The sequence below is a fragment of the Pleurodeles waltl genome, chromosome 7, assembly GCF_031143425.1.
Source record: "Pleurodeles waltl isolate 20211129_DDA chromosome 7, aPleWal1.hap1.20221129, whole genome shotgun sequence".
In the NCBI taxonomy this organism is placed as follows: domain Eukaryota; kingdom Metazoa; phylum Chordata; class Amphibia; order Caudata; family Salamandridae; genus Pleurodeles; species Pleurodeles waltl.
In genome coordinates, this window is record NC_090446.1 from 794,981,236 (window position 1) to 795,005,586 (window position 24,351).

The following is a 24,351-nucleotide window of genomic DNA, read 5'->3' on the forward strand; positions in this document are numbered from 1 at the left end:
GTCTCAGGATTACTTAATTGGGAGGAAAAAATATCACCCTCAGCTGTGTCTGCACTTGCTACATTGAGGACCCTGAAGGAAATCACAGGTGCTCAGTCTGGCCTGCTGACTAAAACACATACTATCTAATGAAGGGTGCTGACAAGTTACATAAACTCACAAAACAATTGGTAACCCATTTCAGTGGAATGGTCATGTTGCAAGTTGACAGTGTTCCCACTGTCTAGAGAAGCTGAGACCACTGCAAGCCTATAGGTGCGGAGGATGAGTGTTGGCAATGTGCTTTTCTGGGTAAAGACTCAATGGAACTCACACCCACTTCCTCCTCTCTTAGGCTACCTCCCAAGAGCCTGTTCCCATCCTGAAAGACGGTTCCTTCGAAGTAGAACATCCTGCATGGACAGGGTCCACTCCTCCCATTCAGGATATTTGTACCAGACTGCCTCACTCCTACTGCAATTCAAAATGTTCTCATGTGTCAGACCTCAAGGACACCACTCTGTGTTATGTACAAAAGCACTTACACCATGGGCGTACTCACAGTTCAGCCCTCTGAGGAAGTCTCATAGTCTTCACTTGTCCCATGGGAACCCTACTGAGCATTCATTCCAATGTCTCAAGGCTGTTCAACAGCACTTACACCTATTGGTGCCCCGGGAGTCTGACTTATTGGGCATTCTCAATTTCCCAATCTGGGTTCAAGCCAGAAATCTGAACACGCATTCATTTGCTCACTAATTTTTTCAGGATGTCAAGAGAACCTTACCGGTCTGTTTCATAACACGCTTATCTTTAGTTTTTCAGCATGTGCATCCATTTGCTGTACATGAAGAGAGTGGGTGGTGATGTTAGATCTAAAGTATTCTATGGGGGAAATTTTATGACTGTCCCTTTCTTCATGCTTTTGCCCATCTCCAATGTATGGACAAATGCTTTACTTACCCTACTACTGTCAATTGGAAGCAATAATAACTTTTTAGTATGGCTTCTGAGTGGCAACTGCAAAGAAAGCATTCCCGCCTCAGCCCAGTTCCACTGGCTGACTTTATCGTTCCTCTGCCAGTCTTATCAAACTTGTTAAAGTACTGCATCTACCTAGTGCCGGTCTCTCCCAAGATGGCATACTTGCTCTTCAATTGCAATCAGTATATCTTTAGCAGGTTAAATCAAGTTGGGGATAACTCAAAGTGCGTGAAATGCTAGATTGCAGAACACCATTCACTTTATTTGATGTGCTGTGATGAGTAGTTGCGTGATAAAAAGCATGTTATGTTAGTTGTTGCACTGAGCTGGACAAAAGGTAGTGTAAAAAAGCATTTTTCTGTGCCTAGTGTTATGATTTACTTCTGAGGGCAAGGCAATTCTAGACAGTTTATGTGTCCTTGATAGACTTGCTTATAATATAAGCGTTTGACATTACTTTGAGATTTCCAGAATGTGTTCTATTCTGTAATGTATGATGTTGTACTGTTCTCCTGTGTGCAGAGCCGTGTCATGAGAAAACTGAAATATACAACTAATAATTTTTGCTGGATATCTAAACTTTTCTCCTTGATCTATTGAGCCATATGTCAATTCACAGTAAGGTAGCCATGGTTCTATCAGGTATGATATAGAAATGTAAGAAGGTACTGAATGTTTTAATGCAAACATACATGAAAATGTGAACTATCACACAATGGACTGACACATCGGGGTAAAGAAACCCAACAGGACCAGTCACAGTGACTTCACCGTGAAATCCACAAGAGTTCATTCACTTGAACTCAATGGCCATGTTTGGGTTTTTACATGTCCTGACTGTAAAAAAAAAAACATATTGTTATTTTTACTGTAGAAAAGATAATAGTCTCAATGGAGAGTGCAGGGACACACATTGAAAACTCAGCATTGCTAACTTTAGAATGAGTACTAGATATGGTACTTCACAGCATCAGAAGAATTGTTGCATTAAAGCCAACTTGTTGTCAAATTTAATGTAACTTTTATACAAATGGAAATTTTAAAAGTTGTCACTTTGTTCCACATTCCAGTGACAGTGTACAGTTGCACACAAACTGTTGTCCTCGAAACAGCTTTCTTCCCTCTTGAGGGAGGTGTGAAAGACCCTTAGGAAGGAACACAAAGGGCCTGCCATTAGATGAGGTGTGATCTTCTCCAGGCAGAGTGGCCAAATGTGTTGTAATTCCAAAATCCAAGCTTCAAATGGATGCCGCTTTTGAAGGGCAAATGGTAGCCACATACTAAAGGGGCTATTCTTTTGTGTCAGCAGACAGGCTGGCATCTTGTACAGAGAGGTGGATGCTGTTTAAAATAGTTTTTTCCATGGGTGTGTAGCCCCCAGCAAGTTACACTCTAGGATGGGTCAGAGAGTTTCACACACCAAGAGAAATATTCTGTCATGTTGGGAGAAGGCAGAATGACACATTCTGAGCTAGCTACATGCCACATTTCACAGGAATTAGTCTCTAATTGGGAGAGGACCTGGTAGCCCATTGGCTAGTAGTCCCCACAGACCCGAGGGCTTGAAAAAGACATAAAAGCGGTAGCCCTGACAACCAGATCACAGATCACATATGTACTGGAGAGAGGGCTGAAGAAGGACTGCCCTGCTGTTTCCTCGACCCAGAAAAGAGTGGCTGCACCAAACACTGGACTGCACCAGCTGCACTCTGTGCATGTGGTGCCCTGCTCAAGGAAACGCTGTCTCCGAGTCCCACAGCAGGTGACTCCAAAAGTCAGCTGGCTGACTCCCTGTTACCACCACAGGGCTATAAAATCCTAAGAACCCTGCCTTGGTGACTTGGCAACCAAGAAATCCTGACTCCTCCTGACTGCTGAAGTGAATCCTAGGAAACCCTGTTCCAATTCTCAGAAGTTGCATCTGAGTCTGCTGGACCAGGGAGAGTCGTCATGCAGCTTGGTCGCCCACCAGGAAATTACTGGCAGTTAAAAGAAATTGCTTGTTTAACTGTAACTGGGGGCTACTGGCAACTGTTTTTGCCCCAACAACCAAGGGGTAGCCCCAGGAAGACCCCTGATATAGTCTCAGTATCCTTGAGCATTTTCAGCATTCTGCATCCCTTATATTAGGGTACTCTATTGATATCTATAGCAGTTCACCCATAGAACCTGGAATTGTACTAGAGACTACTTTGACTGCAAGGTAAATGTTCAACTGGACCTTGTTGGTCCCTTTGACTGGCTCCATATCAGAGTTGGTTGACACAAGAGTGCTCTTATAGCCGTTTTCAAGTAACCTGTTGTTGGTAACCCTAAACACGATTCACAATAGAGTACAATGGTTTATCATGCACAGTGATTTTTTTTCCATTCAGGTGTCTATTTAAGGGTAAAAATGCAACCTATTTTTGTGTGTTGGGTTTTGTTTTTATTCATCTGTCTGTATGCTTTGAGCCACCGTTACCCAAGACTGAGCAAGTTTAATAAGAGAAACTGACTGGACCGGACACGGAATTGTGTCTTAAATAAAGAGTTCACACAACCAACCCATATAATAAACCATTTTCCTCACAAGTACAAATCTGGAGACCATTATGCTATTCATAAATAAATATCAGGCGATTTTACATTATTAGGTAGCAAAATAATGGGCGCTTTTCAGGGGATTGGTATAACATCAAGAAAGGTCGAAGTTATACACAAAAGGTTAATCCAACAGTATGATTGTAGTCACAGCCATGGTTAAAAAAAAGTCTACACAATTCCTATCAGAGAAGGACAGAAATAGGTGGAGTAAGAGAAGTACCTGGAGGATTAACCTTGGTTTAGGGAACTAAGTAAGGGATATTGATAATGTTTTCAATTTATTAAGTAAAAGGGATGAAGAAGAAGCCACTTTTATAGTGGCGATCACATGAGCATAGTGCATACAGCAGTGTAATCAAGTGAAATGAAAGGACTTAGGGGGTGATTCTGATTCTGGCGGGCGGCAGAGGCCGCCCGCCAGAATTCCGCCCCCATTATACCGCTCCGCGGTCAGAAGACCGCGGAGGGTATTATGAGTTTTTCCCTGGGCTGGCGGGCGGTCTCCAAAAGACCGCCCGCCAGCCCAGGGAAAAACTCCCTTCCCACGAGGATGCCGGCTCGTAATCGAGCCGGCGGAGTGGGAAGGTGCGACGGGTGCAGTGGCACCCGTCGCGTATTTCAGTGTCTGCAAGGCAGACACTGAAATACTTTGCGGGGCCCTCTTACGGGGGCCCCTGCCGTGCCCATGCCATTGGCAAGGGCACGGCAGGGGCCCCCAGGTGCCCCGCGACCCCCCCTACCGCCATCCTGTTCATGGCGGCTTTCCCACCATGAACAGGATGGCGGTAGGGGGGGGTCAGAATCCTCATGGCTGCGGAGCGCGCTCCGCAGCCATGGAGGATTCAAACGAGCAGCGGAAAGTCAGCGGGAGACCGCTGACTTTCCGCTTCTGACCGCGGCTGAACCGCCGCGGTCAGAATGCTCGTTGGAGCACCGCCAGCCTGTTGGCGGTGCTCCCGTGGTCGGTGGCCCTGGCGGCCACCGGCCGCCAGGGTCAGAATGACCCCCTTAATGTCTCATCAAAAAGCCTAAGTCTCATACAAGAAATACAGGGACTGGGAGCTGAATTGTATTTCATTAATGAGACACAGGACACCCAAACTGAAACAGAACCAATTATAATTAGGCACTTGGGGCCATATGTACGAACAGATTTACCCATTGACACAGAATGGGAAAAACCCTTTGCTACATCTGGCCCTTGCTTCTTTCGACAACAATTCCTTGTTGCGGTCAAAGAAGACCACAACAGTGTTTATAAACTGGCACAGCAAGTTTCATTTAAAGTAACTGAATCTTGCAGGAATAGTGATGACAGATGGATGATAGGGAATGGTACCCCTAAAAGGAAGACTCCTATGTTAGCCTCTAGGCATGACCTTAATATCTGTCTAGAAAGCTTGCTTAGAACAAACTGCCAAACGGTTACAGAATTTGCTTCAGGCCCTTTGAGAGTGAGAAAGAACTTCAAACTATTAATGGGTGCACCAAAAGGCGAGACCCAGCAAAGATGTGGTGTTTCACAAACCGTGAGGCAATGAATGGCACTACCAGATGCCTGGAAGTAGAGACATTCAACTGCAATGAATATATTACATCATTCTGCAGCACACAAAACGTAGGCAAAGTTACACTATATGGTCCTAGATCAGTAATTACCATTCTATTGGAAGGGATAGAGCAGAGCTGTAAGTCACTTTCTGACAACCATATGTAACTTACAGGGAAAGGAACTGTTGGAAAATGGCCCTCTCTGAAGGGTCACCCCAAACTTTTTGCCTTCCTCCTCATTTTTGTTGGCTTTAGGACCCTGGGCACTTTACTACTGCGCAGTGCTTAAGTGCACATGCTCTCGTCCTAAAACATGGTAACATTGGCTCATACCCAGTTGGCATATTTAATTTACCTATAAGGCCTAGTAAGGTACACTAGATGTGCCCAGGGCCTGTAAATTAAGTGCTACAAAAGGGCCTGCAGCACTGACTGTTCCACCCCTTAACCATGTTTCAGGCCTGCCACTGCGAGGTCTGTGTGTGCATTTTCACTGCCACTTCGACTTAGCATTTAAAACTACTTACCAAACCTTAAATTCCCCTTTTCGTACACACAAGTCACTCCTAAGGGAGGCCCTAGGTAGCCCACACGGCAGGGTGCTATGTAAGTAAAAAGGAGGACATGTACTTATAGGTTTTACATGTCCTGGTAGTGGAAAACTTCTGAAGTCGTTTTTCACTACTGTGAAGTCTGCCCCTCTCATAGGCCAGCATTAGAGATCCTCTTATTTCAGGTCCCCTTCAACAGAGTGAGAGGGAGGTACACAGTGATCTAGACAGGCCCCAGTATGGTAAGAGGGGAAAAGGGTCCCATGTCACTTCTAAAAGTAGGTGCAGAGGTGGGGTTTGGCAGAGGCCAAGGGTTCCCTATTTCCAGCCCAGAGTTTGGACTGTTCTCACAGGGGACGCAGGCATGGGAACCTAGTCTGCACCAAGAGACCATCCACTGATGGGAGCTCCATAGTGTCAAGAGATATAGGGGGGAGTGGCCGCCCCATGCACTCTACCAGTTCTGAGTTCTGAGGATACTGTTCCCCAACGGAGGGTACAAGGTCTCAGATGTAGGGGCAAGTTGAGTGTGAACTCAGTGTCAGGATACCATGTCTGAACTGGAGGGAGGTAGTAAAGTAGAGTGCAAAGCGTTTGGGGCTATTCCTCTCCCCAATCTGAGAAGCCTCAGAAGTCAGGGAAACCTCAGGAGCCCTTAGGGAACATAATAGCCCATAGCACAGGGTGCTGTGAAAGTAAAAGGGAGGACATGTACTTACATTTACATATCCTGGTAGTAGAAAACTCCCAAAGTTGTTTTTCACTACTGTGAAACCTGCTCCTCATAGGACAGCATCAGAGATTCCCCTTATATGCCTTTAAGTTGTAATTACTCATCTGAGAGGAATAGACTTGTCATATTTGGTATGGCAGTAAGAAACCCTACTTAATGGTAAAGTTAGATTTTATATTACTATTACAGAAATGCCACTTTTAGAAAGTAGGCTTTTCTCTGCACTGCCATCTGTGCCTTACAGCCTGTCTTCATTCCACGTCTGGTCTGAGCTGGTTGACAGCTCTCCTTGTGAATTCCACCCAGACAGCCTTAAACACAGGACACTCAGCTGCATCGGCATTCATCTGCATACAGATTAGTTCACCTGGGCAGGAAGGGTGGAGAGGCTCCTTCTTACAATTCAAAGGGCAGTGGCCTGCCCTCACACAAAGTCCTGATAACCCCCCACAGGGCTCCTGGCAGACAGGGCTGGGTTGAAGGGGAGATTTTGTGCACTTCAAACCCACTCTTTGAATTTTCCTTCACTTCAAAGGCACTTTTGGGTATATATGCTGGGTCTGTAACCCCACCAAATCAGACACTTCTGGACCTGGACTCTGTCAGATGGACTGCCTGGCTGCCCAAAGGGCTCTACTGGACTGTTTTGCTGAAAGGGCTGCTCTCCCGCTTGTTGCCCCTGAACTTGCTGGAAGGACTCTGCCTTCCTCCACTAGTGCTCTTCAAGGGCTTGGATTGAGCTTGCCTCCGGTTCTGAAGTCTCAGGATCAACAAAGACTTCACCAAAGAGAAGAAAATCTCAGTGCGTCGAAAAATTGACGTGTCTGCAGAAATCGACAAGGCCTGCCACGCAGCTGGAAAATTGCTGCATCGCCTACTGGATGGATGCAGTGCCTGCTCCTTCATATCAGTGCATTCTGAATTTTCAACGCATCATCACTGGGTGTCAAAATATCCCTGCATCGCAGTGAGGAACCAAGGCTGCGCTCCTGAAAATTGCCACATTGCCTTGCAGCACGGTGAGAAACAACGCATTGTTTTTGCCACGCTGGAAAATCCGACGCATCGCCTAATTTTGCAACGCTCCTCCTCCTCTGCAGCCCCTGTGCGTCATTATTTTTTTATGCATCCCAGGTACTGTGTGTTAAAAGGATACAACCACTGATTCTTAAAGGATTGAGACTCATTTAAACCTTTAAAAAGTGATATCTTGACTTGTGTTTATTGGATTTTTGTTGTTTTGATCTTATTTTATTCAGATAAATATTTATTTTTCTAAACTGGTGTGGAGTACTTTTTGTGGTGTTTCCATTGTTACTGTATGAGTTATTGCACAAATACTTTACACATTGCCTTCTATGTTAAGCCTGTCTGCTCTGTGCCAAGCTACCAGAAGATGAGCACAGGATAATTTAGGTTGTGTAGTGACTTACCCTGACTAGGAATGTGGTCCCTACTTGGACCTCTGCCAACCTAGAGACCCAATTTCTAACAGGAACTAAGTGGTAGGCCAAAGGGAGGGCATAAAAGCTCAGTGGCAGCTTACTGAAGGATCCCATCAAAGTGAAGGATGTGAACAACCAAGAAATACTTAGCCAACAATGACCCATGAGATGTGGATATCGGAAAAGTGTGGGTTGCCTTGAAAGCAGTCTCTGGGGCCGCTTCCTTTAGAATGAGAAAGAAGTGCTAGGCACTAACGATAAAAGTGCATAGCACCAAGGTACTTCATTTTTCCTTGTGAAGTATCATGGATCATTTCTTAAAATGACCTCATAATCCTTTGCCTCACAGCCCCACTGCACAGTGCCATTAAGGAATAATCGAAAAGTACATCCATCTGATGGCAAGACAAAAATGTGTAATTGGTGTACATAGATGCAGAAAAGGCATGCAGCATGTTAGTCTGGGAAGTCCTGCCCAAATAAGGTTTGGGTATTCATTTTATGAGGTGGGTGGTGGCTATCAGCCAGATACCGTCAGGATGCAAGTCACCTGCCAGAAACAAACAAGGTAAACATCAGTTGAGGATCTAGGCAAGTCTGCAAGTTCTCCCTTTTAGTGTTTACTACCTGCTCACTAAATTAGAAACAACAAAGGAATAAACTAGGTAAGGATAACTTCAAATTGAAAATGACTTTGGACGATATTTTATATAACTAATAATGCAATCCTATTACCCAACAACACAACTAAGTTGTTGATGGTATAGAGTTCATACACTGTCTGAAAGGCCTCTGTGGATATATTACCAGATAGTCAAAGTGACCTTACAAGTGTAGTACAGTAAACACTCACATTGTGATGGTCCAATCAACTTCTGTTATAGATCTTCTGGCCCCTTGAACTATGACACCTAATAGGTATGTAGAAAAGTGGGCACAAAACACTATGAATTACCTGAAGACCTTAGAGAGTTTAGGGAAACAGCGTAAGATATGTATCTCTCGATCTCAGTGAATGGAAATGCTCTATGAGCACTTCAGGCAGAGAGGCAGGACTGCGAGGCTCCATACTCAGCCATTTGGAGGTGCCAGCTCTGGACAGAAGCAGCTGTGAATGTGGAGTGGGGGTAATATGGGCCTTAGGAATTCAGAACTGGGGGCATTGGTGTTTACTGGAGATTGTTTGGAAGATCTAAGGATGGGCTGAAGTGGACCAGCAGGGGCTCACGCAGTACCTACAATGAGGACCACAACTGACAAATGCATGTATGCAAGAGTATTACAAGACACGAAGCATATGAGACAGGAAATATAATGCACTACTATGTATAGTATATTTTATAGTACATATTTACACTTTAGGGTGACTCTTCACCTAGCCATTAACTTCATAGGATCTTTAGCAAAGCGGTTTCAGAGAAAATATGTAACTGACACCAGCCAGCTCCAACTAGGGTTGCCTGAACAGGTGGGTCGGTCTCTTACCAGCATGTTCTTGCACTGGTGAGGCCATGAAATCAGCTTTTACAGGGAAGCCAGAACCACTACAGCATTTGGACCTTCTAACAGTGTCAGTAGTCCTCCTCTACCTCCATGTAACACCATCGTTCACCTTCCACAAGGAGCAGCTATTTCCAACATGCATCACTTTAGGAAAACGTAGTTTATCAAGGCAGAGGTATTTCAGGATCCAAGTAATATCTGACTTCTGTACTGACCATGTCATAAGAAACAAGTAACTAGTGACTAGCTAAGGCCTTCTACAGAGCTCTTCTAAGACTCACAGATAAACCAGTGGGTAAATGTTATAGTGTTCTCCACTAATCTGATACCTCCAAGTTAATAGAAGCAATGTTCGGTAACATGACAGTGGCATCATTTAACAGGTGAATTGTAACCTTAAAGTCGATGAACCTAGAAGATAAACTAAGGGAACTGGACTAAAGACTATAATGGAGACATTTGTGCATGCCCCAATACCGGGAGATGTACATTCAGAGTTGTAGGAGTTGCTTCTAATCAGGAACACAGTCCATAAAGTATAAGAATCAAATAGTATGTGCAACAGCAAGTGCAAGTTCAAGTGAGGTAACATCCCAGACAAGCCTCAGACAACTAAAGGTAGGGACGACTTAGAGAATTAGGAATGCAGCTGTTGATTCTACCATAAGACCGCATTATCGCATCACACTATAAAGACAAATAATACAAATTAAATAAGAATCTAAAGCACAATATGTAAACCACACTCAAGTAAGTTCAAACCATATAATCGTCAGAGGAGGCTAGACTAGCAGGATAGATGGATATGCAGAATGTTTGCAAGAAACAGGCGCGCAGATCGTTCACATGACATAGAAATGTTCAATGACTGTGTGAACATACCAGTGGCAAAAAGTCAGGCACACTCTTGTAGGACACAATAAAAGGGCACAATATAGTGTTCTGAACCCGAGCTAAGCGAAAAAGTAAATCAAGTGATTAGGTACACCGGCAGACAGCACAGCCAGTAAGATGCAAAAAATATGCTGTAGTAAAATATCTGAAATTCAGAGTAGAAATAACTAGAGAGGAACATTGATCTGCAACAGAATTACAACCCAAAATTAAAATGCAGTGTAGTGAAAATGTTTATAATACATTCCAAACAAATTGCAAACCTACGTCCCATGGTTTTAACAAATCGCATGCACATACCATGTTACTTTAGAAGAAACGTATTTAATATTGAAACCATATTGTAAAGCATGCCACTTTGAGAAATAAACATAGTAAAGGTGCGTTAATTTATCGATATACAACTACTGGAGGTAAACATTTGTCAACTAAAAGAGAATGCAGCCAATCTAATTCTATGGAACTACTTCAGGGGTCTGAAGCTCCTACCATCCGATGCTAAGAACATATTGCCTGGGGTCAAGAACAATAAGCTGTCCTGTATAATTTGCCCACTTAACAAGTAATCCCAAACCCCAGCAATACAACCTTTGACGGCCAGTTTACAGTCCTGCTTCATGGATCTGTGAAGGAAGATCGTTGTACATGGGTAGCTCCTCCGCAATGGCGGAGGAGTGACGCCGCTGCCCCCCCCCCCCAGCCAACAGCCAGGAGATGAAAAATGAAATGATAATTCAGGTATTGTTTTATTTTTCATCTGCTGGCTCAGCCAGCAGTACAGGGAGGCACGGGACTGCAGCAGTGGGAGGTGGAGGAGTACAGAATGCACGTAAGTGCGCATGTGTGTGTGGCCGGCCATCTGAGGCCTGCCGAACACACATGCACACTTAGGTTTCTCCAGCCCAGCATTTAACAGCTGGGCTGAAGAAACTGCACAGACCTCAGGGCTGTGTCTGAGCAGTAGCCCGAGCTTCTCAGACCAATCCTGGCGCTGTTTTCATGCTAGCTTTAGCATAAAAGCAGCACCAGGATTGCTGGTGAGTCTGTGCTGGTGTCCCAGTGAATGCTGGGACATGAGAAGAGGAGCGATGAGTGAGGCAGCAGCGGGAACGGAAAGGTAAGTGTGCTTTTTTTTATTTTTTTAAAAATTTTGTTCTTTCCCAGTTACCCACGCCATCATCCTCATTGAGATTTGCAATGGGCACCGCTGTTGTTGTATAGAAGGTTAATTATAGTAAAGCCTTTACTCTTTGGGTGACTGCTTTAAGGAAATGCTGTGAGCTCCGCTTGCACTAGTGGTTTCAGTATAAAACGTGTACACACTTGCACAATTTACCAGCTCAAGGCTGCTTTTAATACTCCCCAACTACATGCAAATATATACAGGACCATGAACACAAAATTGGAGATCACTTTCAAAATAAAACGTACCAGAAAAATATGCAACTTAAAATGTAAATTATTCTGCAGTTTTAAATACCATTTCTTTGAGACATAATTTAGCATAACATGTTTGATGCATCAATATGAAAAAAAAGATCAATAATGGAGAATCAGGAACGTTATGGGCAACAAGAAATTAATTAGGGGTACACTTCTTAAGGTATGTCACAAAAAGGAAGCCACAGTAAAGTGAGCAGAAGCAGACATCATGGATGATGAAAGTAGATTTATTAGATTAAATTGATCGGTAGATAAATCACCCCAGCACGCTCCAGGCTTCAGCACAACTCCCGATCCAACGGACAGTTTACATAATTCTAAGGAATGCTCAAGCTGATGCATTCCAAGTAGAAAACCTACACACGAAGACATAGTAAAGCAACTCTCTGTAACCATGAATACTATACACAGGTATATGTCCTTGCATTGGTGTTGATTTACAACTTTCAGGAATTCACAACAATATAGAGAAGTAGGCCTGGAAACTGTAATCCAAGGAAAAAAGGAAAGGTGAATTTGTTTTACTCATGAGCAAATATACACCTGTATATTTGCTCTTGTGAAAATCTGCTAAGCGATTGTAAATTAACATTCCAAATACCCTTTTTTCCCCCACCTTGGAAAATGTTTTACTCTGCCCTTGCCGGGAATAAATTCACCACCTTTTCCAGTCTGGGAAGAGATTGGAGGTGGAGTTGGTGAAAACTGGGTGTGCGCGAAATTTGCCCAATTTGTTTTGCTTAATTAGGTGAACTTTCAGAAAAAGTTTACAAAATCACGAACAATGCAAATTTGGCATTTAAGGATATATTGCAAAATTTACCCAAACGTCCATTTTAGATATGAAGACGCATTTCACATTTTTTTTAAAAACACAAAAAACATGTGTTGTGAAAATTATCCCCTCAAGTTCTGTCCGCTTGCGTTGTTCGACTGCTCTTACAACAGGATTTTCACTCTCTACAGGACTTGAAATTACATGATATGGCATTATAGCGTAACTTCAGGAACTTCAAGTAACAAAGGGTGCTGGAGATTATACTTGCACAAAGGGCATTTCACTGAGGAATACGGAATACACTTAAACATTTATGTTTATGGGTGTGCACTGGCTTATAGGGCACTGTGGTCCTTTGATGGCCATGTTATCCCTACTTCCAGACCCTGTGAGAAGATTTGCAGGAAGGTGGCATAATAAACGCTTTGTTCAAATCCAAACCTTGATATAATACTAGGTCTGCCAAAATCATCAGAGCTCTGGTAAAGTGAAAACATGGCATAACTTCTAACCTCACTGCATGTCACCTTAAAGCGCCAAGTGAATATTTGACGAGGCAAGTAGATTTAGGAAATTTTTTCACTAGGGGACTAAGGATTTTAGAAAATTACAAACCCCTGTATATCAACTACTTATCGACCAAATTCACCAATTGTGATCATCAAAATCTGCCAATTAAACCAAGCAGTCATATATTTGTACTACAGGCTATGAGTATAACTTGGTCTAATACAAAACATTAACAAACACTGGCAATTCCAACAGGTTTGGCTAATGACTAAAAGCGCCTTTTGTGTCACTGTTGGATTAGGCACTCAATAAACCATACATGCACTCTTGTCACTCATCTGTACACCCATGCATCCATTTATCAATCCACTGACTCAATCTTGTAGTCATATGCTGGCACAAGCGTAATTAAGAAACACACAACCAACAACTTACACAGGATACATTAAAAGAATACAAGCAAAAGAGAGAAAACATGCTGGAGTCTAAACAGGCTTGCAATAATGAAATTAAACATAACACCGGGTGCCCGTCTTGCAGAGGTATTGTAAATAGTCTATAGATATTTTAAAGTTACAATCTGGCTCCACATTTAGAGCCAACGTCAGCCATCTTGCAATAATAAAAGAATAAATCACTATGAACAACAGCATTTCATAATGATCTGGTTTAGAGGACGTGGTCACTTAGGATGCAGTACTTTGCAAATTAAGTGAGCAGTAACCAAGTATCCTCTTAAGAAACATTAAAATAAAAAGACTAGAAGCAAAGAAATGAAAGAGTAACTATAAAAGGAGAAAACTGAAATCTAAAGGGCTGGAAACCTAGCCCTGACACTGATGTGCACTCATTTTTAGGTGGATGTACATGTGATTAGAAGATGCCGTAATTCACACAGCAAAAGACTCAGGGCCTCATTATGACCCACATGGGTGGCGATTTGACCGCTGCCAAAGCAGTGGTCCAACCGCTTTGGCGGCGGTCAGACGGCCGCATCATGATTGTAGCAAACGCGTCACAGTCTGACCGTTGGCACTGCCAGTTTCCCTCCACAGGAGGGGCTGGCGGTGTCGGTGGTCCTAATCCACCAGGGCAGCGCTGCATGCAGCGCCACCATAGGGATTAAGAGTCCCCTCTCAGGCAGCTTTTGCATGGCGGTAGCACTACCATGTAGATGCTGGCAGAGATGGGGGCAGGGGGGCCCATGGGGGCCCTTGCACTGCCCATGCACAGCCCCTTCGCTCTTTTCACTGTCTTATATGCAGACAGTGAGAAGTGCGAAAGTGTGCTTTTGCACCCTACGCACCGTAACATTGCCGCCGGCTCAATTATGAGCTGGAAGCAATGTTGTGGGCTGTTCCCCGCTGGGCCAGCAGGCGGAAACACCATTTTCAACCACTGACCAAGCGGGGAACTTGTAAAAGGGCACGCGGGAAGGCAGCCTCACTGGCGGCTACCTGACTGCTGGAGTTTGGTGGGAGGGCTTTTCCACCCGCCTAACCCGTTATGAGGCCCTCAATGATGTGAACTGAAGCATTACCGAATGCACTGCACTGCAATGGATGGAAGAAGATTGTAAATGGCACTCCAACAGACTATTGGCACAACAGTGCTGACCTAAAGATCTTCCATGCATCTATATGGATATATATCAATATATATGGATGGATGTATTATTTAATTTACTTTTATTTACAAGATCCTGACATCCAGCTAAGAAGAGATGCTAGCAAGAATTATTATGGTGCAAATCTTCTTCCCCTAGGGATTGGCAGTACCAGGACCAACACCAACATCCTAGGGTAATCCGTGACATTTCATGTAACAAAATATTTCTCTGTATGTTATGGTGGGAGTAATAACAATCTACCCTTAAATGCCGATTGACATTCACATATGTTTTTCACAATCAATATGTCAGGCCCACTGCCTTGATTATAACTTTTCATTATAAAACAATTAGGCCTGCAAAGATGTGGAATTCCTATCGCCCGACACCTGGGACATATTCTTTGTGGTCAAGGACAACAGGTTTTCATGTTTATTTTGTCCTTTGAACAAGTAGGCACAGCCCCCTGAAGCACAAATTGTTTGGCTGCCAGTTTATAGAGAAGGGAACTGTCTGCAGTTGAGGTAATGAGTGTGTCAATTTGTTAATACTGTTCGAACTTGTATTTATGGTTCATTAATGAAAAGCCTTCATTATTAGGGACAGCGCAGTAAATAATGTTTTAAGGTCAAACTACACTACTGAAATTGGTTCCAGTAAAAAATAAAAAAATAAAAAAAGTGTACGCACATTTGAAAAGTGGAACAATATGAGGCTAAGTACAATGTTCCCAGAATGCCCTCTGATTAGATGCAAATGTTTGCAGGAGCTTGTGAGCAGGAATTATGATTTTTTGCTTTCAAAATAAAATGTTCAGAAATTTTTTGGGGGCATTTTAGGTGCTATTTATTTGAAGTGTTACTTAGTTAAATGTGTTGATGCATGCTAGTATTTCCAAAAAATATCCCTAATGAGAAAATCAGTGCAACCATTTTCAACAAGATTATGGGAAGCATGAAAATAAACAAGCACTGGAAAAGCCAACCGATCCGAAAAAAAATGGTGAGTCTTTTGGTTTCGTCAATGCGTGTCTTGTTTTGACATGGCTTTTCTAACACTTTATTGTTGTGGGAGCTGTCAGGCCGTCACCATTGTAACAAACACTGGCAAAAAAAGAAAAAAAAGGTTTTTGGTCTCAAAAAGCACACATTGCCACCAGTGGTGTAACAAAGGCCTCACAGCCCCACTCGAAGGGCCCCCCTCAGCATAGCACCTGCCCTGAGTAAGTCTTGGGGGGGTGGTCTCGATGTTCTTTGCTGGTTGGTCCCCTCCAGTTTCGTTACACCACTGATTGCCACAGTAGTTCCTGACACTGAACAAAACTACTTTGTGTGCCAATTTGATCCTTGTGGAAGAGCGAATGTGATCACCCACAGTAAAGCCAGCCGATAGAGGACTAGAATTTTAATAAAAACAAAATGTCTTTGTTTATGCCAGACCTAGTTAGGGACCCAATTCTCAAAGAAAGTCATAAAAGTGCTCCCATGGTTTCTGTCTTTGATTAGTGACTTTCATGAATTCACAAGAACTTACAGAAGTAGACCCGGAAATCGTAATTCTTGAAAATATTTGTGAACTGTATTTTAGCACGAGCAAATATGCATGTGTAGATTTGTTCAAGTGAAAATCTATTGAGCGTTTACAAGTTCACTTTCCCTCCAACCACTTTTTTCCCACCCCTGAAAGAACTTCTACTTCTGTCATTGCCAGGAGTAAATTTCCAACCTTTCTCATTATAAGAAAAGGATTAGAGAAGTGCTGGTAAAAATCCTTAAAACATGCAAGTTAGTAGGTTTGCACACTTAAAGGCATTCCAGTCCTTGGAACTATTGCTTACTGCTTCCTCCAGCTTCAGTATGTAGATCTGCGGAAAGGTGGCAAAATAAAAAAATGTATATAGTAGGGATTGAAACTGCAAGTATTCAAGCCCTACTATAGTAGTAGCTCTGGCATAATCTGGGAGGCTATTATCAGAGCTTTTACATAAAGAGATTGCTCCCATAATTTGTTGCCAGAATACATGGCATCAAAGGAACAAGCTGATTTATTTTTACAGGACAAGTAGATTTAAGATGCAACCTGTCCCTCGGACAAGTAGATATTTTATTAAATTCCAGACCCCTGCTCTGGTCAATATTTGTAACCCTCTGACAAACGCATTTGAGGTAGGCTCTTCTATGTGTGTCAGTCTGTTTTCCCAGGTACAGGCTAAGACTCAAGTTACCTGCTCATTATCATGAATCATTATGGCTGATGCCAGAAGACAGTTATTTGCAGACTGAGATAGGTGATGCAGAGCTGCACATCTATCCAAAGGTCAACCTTTGCCGGACAGTTGTAGACAGGGATTTAGGTTCAGAAGCTGCAGCCTTCAGGGTGTGTCAACCAAGATTAAGGGCTTTTCGCAGTAGTAGCCACTGGACCGATCAGGGATTCCTGCTACAGTGGCATCACAAGTCATTTGCCCGAGTTCTTCTCAGTCTTTAGTACAGCTCATATGGGAATCATGTTAAGTGACTGGGGAATACCACGCATGACATGGGTCACTCATGGCTTTGCTCTCTGAAATAATAAGCTTTCTCTGGGTGCTTCACAAGCTGGGTACATGCTGGGCTTCTCTTCCTGGACAGTCTCTCCACCTGCTGGACCAGGCATGCCCCTTCCCTCTCCCAGAAGGCAGGCAGACTTCTAGGCACTCTAGAAAGACCCTCAGCAACTCCATCAGAGTGCCCACACCAAGTGATGCAACCTCACTTCTGTGAGACAGCTGGCAGGCAGACATCTGCCTGGCTGCACAGCGTCTCCTAGACTACTCTTTGGAATGTTCTGTGGTCAAGCAGAACTTGTGAATGGAACAAAGAGGTGGGTTTATAAATGTTTATAAACACTGACCAAACATGACATATGGATCCGCTAACTAAGGCTTCAGACCGGTTTGGGTCAGTACTCTTTCAAATTTTATATTACCCCTCAGACACAGCTTTCATGTAAAGTGATGCTTCTTGCACCAAGTAGCGTTGGGGCTCCCTCTGAGTGAGAGTACTGAAAATGAGTACAATAAAGTGTGAGATCTCTGCACCTATCATCAGCTTTCCTGAAGCAGTGAGAAAGGCACTTAGTATGCTTAGAAATGCCCTCATTTTGAACAACAGAAACTGCAGTCCCACCCCTCACTTGTGCACTCCACCAAAAAGCAGTGCTCCGGAAAAGCTAATCAGCAGCCTTGTGGTAACAAGGTCCTTAGCGAATTTCTAGAGGTAGCCCTATTTCCATTCTCCCCCATTTCAGAGTCCGGGTCTCAACCCTCCAGCCACAGGAAGCAGGCAATACTCCTCCTCTGTCTCCAGAAGTGATCCTCTATTTTGTGTCCTTCAAAACCAGGGGCATGCAACGTGAATCAAGCTGTCCCCAGCACTCAGAATCATACATATCACACACAGTGTCGTAATACCATACATGTACTTCACACTCACTACATATACATTAACTCAACAAACACATCGGATGTGAGCACAAGGTTCTGGGTATCACATAACTGTAGAACTTTACATGAGATGTACCAGGAAGCTTGTCTCTTAGAAACAGAGACAAAGGTCTGGTCATATAACTGATTCACAAAACACGATATGCTGCAGACACCAGTTTATATGATACTCATACAGCAGTTGAAAGCCCACCAGAAGGACACGCTTTGTGCACTCCTCCAGGTCACATCACGTTCTAGACCTCTGGTTGTAATGAACAGGCCTAGGCCTCTGCAAATACCTTAAATTAGCATTATCCCACGACTAAAATAAAAGTCTGGATACCAGTTTCACATGCAATCAGGCACTCTAGACAAGAAACATTCCTGCCACAGAAAATGAGAAACAAAAAGAAGGGGAGAAGATAATTTCCGAGTACACCCCATTAGAGAACAGATAGAAAAGACAGTTGATAATAAACAGGTGTTGTAAATATTCAGTGGAACAAACATTTGCGCAGAATGCAATGGTTGGATTGAGTCTTAGTGAAGCATCAGGGAAAGTGAAGTGCTATAATTCCAAAATGTAAACTTAAGTTTAAATTTCTACATTATAACAGCTGTGGAAAGTGGCTAGGGAGAGTTAGACACTGAGGGCCTGATTCCAACTTTGGAGGACGGTGTTAAACCGTCCCAAAAGTGGCGGATATACCACCTACCGTATTACGAGTCCATTATATCCTATGGAACTCGTAATACGGTAGATGGTATATCCGCCACTTTTGGGACGGTTTAACACCGTCCTCCAAAGTTGGAATCAGGCCGTGAGTGTGGGGGATGTGGGGCAGATGAGTGGGCAACTCGTGCTAATGGCCGAAATATGCCTAAAATAGGACCTGCTAGACCTTTTAGAGGAACATGAATTGACTGAACACGTTTGGCCATGGCAGTGATCAAAGCCAAAAAGTAAAGTCATTACTAATGCAAATCTTGAAAGCTATCAGGCCACTGTGATATAAAGATAAAGGTCAGAAAGAAATATGACTCTTGAGAAAACTGCCTTTAGAGACACATTATGTCTTCAAGGACACAAAAAAAATTGAAGTGGGTGGTATACATATTTTTCACAATCCTTATATACGGCTTAGAGGGTCAAGAACTGAGCTCATAGCAATGATTTCAGCACAGCCTAGGACATGCAAGAGTTATGGAATTACAGTGTGGGTTACAAAAATAGTCTGGAGTCAAAACATACACATCTTGTATGAATAGGTCTAAATTTATATTAAGAAAAGGTCAATAAAACAATGCAAGAACATAAAGGAAATAGACACTAATGCAACCCATGGCCACCTGTTCATCACACGTTGTCAGAATAATTTCTAAAATAACTGTCCAGTTTTTCAACAAGCACTTGTTGAAAGGGTTGAAATTAAACTTGCTATCAACATCCCACTTGTAAAATAAAGCCTGCGCTCTTCAAACTTTCCGTTGCGCAGGTAATAGTAAAGGGATTCACATCAACCAAAAGCAAAGCTTTATCTGATTACACAACCTCGTTGACTACAAGAAATCCAGCTTTCGCAAAAACAATGTGATAGGTGGAATGCTTGAATTAGTCTCAGCCACTGGCAATCACTCAGGCCCCATCCCAATCCGTTGTTTTTTTGCTCACCATGCCAACTCAGTTTGGACCCAGTCATATATCTTCTCTGAACTGGAACACACAACTTAGGCCCGGTTTCCCGCTAATTAGGTCCCTTCAGCCAGGTATAGCTTGATTCCAGTAGCACAGTATGCCCAGGACCCACGTCTGGGCATAGCCAGTGCACTTAGAACTGCAAATACAAACACATCAAGGTAATGGATGCAATGCTTGAATTAATCTCCTCGTTGGCAATCGCTCAGGCCACGTCCTAACCCATTGACTTTGTACCCTCCATGCCACTTCAATTTGGACCCGGCCATATGCAAATTTATCTTGACCCTGTTCCTCATGGTAACAGTCCGGCCAGTGGCGTAATGAAACTTGAGAGCCCCCCCCCAATGCCCTGGACCAAGTCAGGAGCTCTCAGCCAGGGGCCCGCCATGCATGCAGAGTGCCGGAGGAGGCCTACTGGAGCTCAACTCTGCCCTCTCCCTCACCCCCCGCATCGCAGTGGCTATGGTTATGCCACGGAGTCCAGCCCGAACTGCCAGGTCAGGTCCAGCTTGCAGCAAGTTCATAGGACAAAGAGAGCGCTGCTGGGTATTTTTGTTTGGAAAAACTCCTAAAAGAGCTAGTCAAAGCTCCCCACACAGCTGTATTAATCCTACTTGACCTTACAGTGATATTCTGTTCTATCAACCATGAAATCTTTTGAGGTCAACAGAAATGTGGGTATTTTGTAATTTGCTCGAGTGGTTCACTTCCTTTTCCTTCAGCATTCTCAACAAGTATTATAGTACTCTAAAATGCTCTAGGTTCTCTCCCATCCTTTCAAACACCAACATGTCACTGCCATCATCTCTCACCAGAGGTTTCAACGTTCATTATCATAAAGTGCCAACGACATTATGCTGTTGTCAAACTGGAATTGGCTAATCGCCATGTCCCACTCCAAGGCAAAAAAACTTAAATTAAGGAATACAAAAATAGCAATGCTGGCCTCAAAACGGTGTAACTCCGCAAATCCTGAATTAGGTAGCAAGGGAAACATTTCACTTTCCGCAAATTGTTGAATACTATTGTTTCAAAAACTTGCCCATCTGTCCATTTCAATTGATCCTAGCTCATGCACTTTAAAAAAAAAATCTCTCATTGCTTTTTATACGTTCTCCTGTCACATCTTCAAAGGTCACCTTTCCACCAACCCAAATCCAGGAAGGCAACCATACCTCAATGTATGTTTCACCTCCAATAAAATCTCTGGATACATACGTGTTTATTAAAAGCCAGAAAACATGCATGACCATTGGTAAAATAATCATGAAGAAATGCTAATGTTTCACGTTGTTTGGGGAAGATTATTTTCAACAACCTTGTCACTGACTTTTCAAACGGTACAATGCTTTGTCAAAGAAGGGATTACCACATTTTAACAATGTATCCAGTTCACCATGACTTTATTCGATTTAGGATTATAGACAACAAAAACAGCACAAGTCTGGCGTTAGCTGCTAACCTTTTTACCTTTACGGATTTTGATTGGAGATAGTTTCAAGAGGACCAGTTTGGGGGATGAATGAATGTATGTATATGTATATGTATATATATATATATTTGTTGTGCAAGAGTTTGCTGCAGCTGTGACCCACGCGGTATACTGTGGCAGGCGGACGCACAATGTGAGTAGTAATACAGCAGCCCAATGGATGAAGCCAGCTGACTGAAAGCCCTTTAAGTAAGCATGTATATTATATATTTGTCTTAAAAAGGAAGGGCCCTCTCCGAATCCAACCCTAAAAATCACCTTATTTACTAAGCAGCACTACTTATCACTGTTTTGGATAGTCACGAAGCATTTTCGTTGCAAAATAAAAGAAGACTCGTTCTTCAGTAATTATTCTCTTTTTGTCTGCTATCCAACTTGTACGAGTGAACTATCCTATTAACAATTTCCTATAAGACTAGCAAGTGAAGCCAAGGTAATGTCTTTGAAGACAGCGCACATGGATGGTGGAAAACTTGCACCAATAAACATGCGCCTCAATCAAGCCACAGCCTTGCTTTCGTTATCACCATTTAACAACGTGTTCCAGCAAAACAATAAAAGACAAGTCCTCTGACCACCACTGCTTTAAGACGTTTGCTCTCTTCACTAAGGAGGAGTGTATGGCTAAGCAAGACTTCATGCAATGAGTATTTTCCATTCCGTTTATGTTTTTGTTTTGCTGAAGTGTTCTCGGTCTGTCTTAAAGTGGGCCCACGGCAACTACACGCTGACATAAATGCGCCAAATGTCACGTTCAGACGTCTGGTTTCAAATGCTCTTGTTCAAACTGCAATTTGCAAAAATGCGCAGAAATGCAGACCTTTGAATAAAATAGATACATCATTATAAACATATTCAGCTTGTATTTTCAAAACACTGCGCAGGCACATTTGTATATGTTGTCGAAAATGACTCACTGATCCCCAAATAGCAATACACTCTAAAGGTAAACATTGTGAACCCTCACCTGCTCAGCTGTGAGGGCAGAGACAAATTGTTTCTGCGAGGTTTCACGCTATGTAGGGAAGCAATGATTTAATTCTACTCATTTATTCATGTGTCAGTTGTAAAGCCGGATTCTTGGTGAGTATTCCCGGTGCCTATAGACATGTGACAGGATTGCTGATATGTTTGTTCTGTTGGATGTCAAATATAATTTAAGGGCAACCCCAGGTATTGATCACCACCAATTCGCCACCAACCCCTCCGAAAAAATATATCTTGCCTCCATGATATGAAGTCTGGGTACGTCTAATCAGTCGCAGATGAGATATGGCCCCTGCCTTCAAGACAGTCAGTTAAATAGAGAGCCCTAACCCTACATATTCCATCTGACACTACAGTCACAGCAAGGAGGGACATTGAACATGTTTCTCTGTACTGGGGACCCCGGGGGGGGGTTACTCCACCCATTCTCTCAGGCTCCACGGGAAGAGCATGGCGAGGCACGTCTGATCACACGTGAGCTATGACCCTCTGACTCGTGAAACCCAGGGGACAACCCGTCCATTAGAATGCTGGCGCGGGGGCACATGTCTCTTCCCTTGAAGAGTAGGAAGTGTGCGCTGCGGCTTTATTGGCAGCCCCCAAACCTTACAAAGCTGCATGAAACGCAAAAGACAGGAGAAGGAAGGGACATGTACTCCCGCCTCAAACACACAATAACCAATGCGAGGGGAGTGTCTGAGAAGCAGCGCGGCTTCTGCAGCTCAGCCCCCACCTCGTGAGCAGAGAAGGGGATTCCGGCCGCCACGTTCCCCTGCTGTCTGCAGCGCAGACACTGCAGCAGCGAGGTCAGCGGACTGGCGCGACATGTGCATGTGTTATTGTTGTTCTGATCTGCTGGCCGTACTGACCTGCAAGTGCGCCGCCATGTTGGTGTCAGGCTGGGAGCCGGATTCACAGTAAGGAGGAGGTCCGAAGAGAGGAGGCAAGGGGTGGAGCCTTCGAGGCGGGCACAAGGTGGCTGTCAGGATTTGTTCAGAGAACCCTCTCCACTTGCTTTGGGGTAACATTACTGAAAGCGTTCGGTGTTCATTTTTCAGACTCTGCAGTCCTCTTTGATACTCTCTACTTCTGTCAGCCGCACCATCATAAAAACATTGCCGTCACACTCCTAATGATTGTTTGATTCCACTAGAAATGACGGACATTGCGACTAACTACTGGTTCTCTGTGTACTCCTTGCCGTCCTTTATTGCGTCATCCCCTTTATACTGACTGCCTGTTGTCCCGGTGCTGCCGGTTAGTCGTAGTGTCCATTTGGACGCGTCGCAGAATAGACCCGTCTTCATGAGGGGGTCAACATTCAGGTGACCAGGGCCGACTCGAGGGCGGTGCCACCGCACCGGGTGCTGACTTCGGATGGGGGCGCCGTGTTTGGAGCATAGTATGGTTTTGAAAGCACCTGCTGCGCGATCCTTGCCTCATCAATTTTAAGGCAACAATCCATATGTCAAGAGGTCTTGGTGATTAATGTTCTGCATGGAGAGAGATCGGAGTTTTCTCTAGTGGAAGTTTTAAGTTAGCATGGAGGGTTAATATGCCTACTGCAAATAACGTGTACCATGCAGATCACAAAGTTCATATAATGCAAATAGGTTAGTGGGTTGCTACTTTTGTTAGAGAGATGCTTTTGTTACTTGTAGTTTATAAGTTAGAATCCTAATATATAACCGTAGTTTATTAGCTGTCATCAAAGAACTGCAAAAATACAGCAAGGTATAGATTAGAGCATTATGAATTTTCCTCCAGCCTTTTATTGTCCTAATGTTGCAAAAAGGGTTAATTTGGGTAGAAATTTATTGTTATCATTAAAGAGAACACCCAACCATGGTGTTACATTTTAAATTCTGAGTTTGCGCTTCTCCAGACCAAGCACTCTTGAAGTATACAGCGTACCAGTATGGATCACATGTGACTCTTACACCTCTGTCTTATGTAACATTTGCACACTGATTTACACACATATAATTGATTGTCTCTGTGCAACGTAAAGTGCTCTGACATCCTACACTGTTAAGATTGGCGGTATAAAACTAATTAAAAGCATCAGAGAGACAGTGGGTATGGAGACTTGAGGGGCACTGTTAAAGGGTGGTAGTGAGGAAATCAGTGGCAGAGGTGGT

The 24,351-nt window shown here is 43.5% G+C and overlaps 1 protein-coding gene across 2 annotated transcripts in view; it reads right to left on the reverse strand.

Annotated features, from left to right (window-relative positions):
• Positions 1 to 23,291, reverse strand: part of RANBP17 (RAN binding protein 17) — a 1,172,021-nt gene extending 1,148,730 nt beyond the window's left edge. For both annotated transcript variants that reach the window (XM_069199335.1, XM_069199333.1), the window contains exon 1: positions 23,080 to 23,291. In XM_069199335.1, coding sequence (XP_069055436.1) covers positions 23,080 to 23,238 — 159 coding nt within the window. In that variant the 5' untranslated portion in view covers positions 23,239 to 23,291. The remainder of the gene's footprint in view (positions 1 to 23,079) is intronic.
• Between the last annotated feature and the right edge of the window lie 1,060 nt (positions 23,292 to 24,351).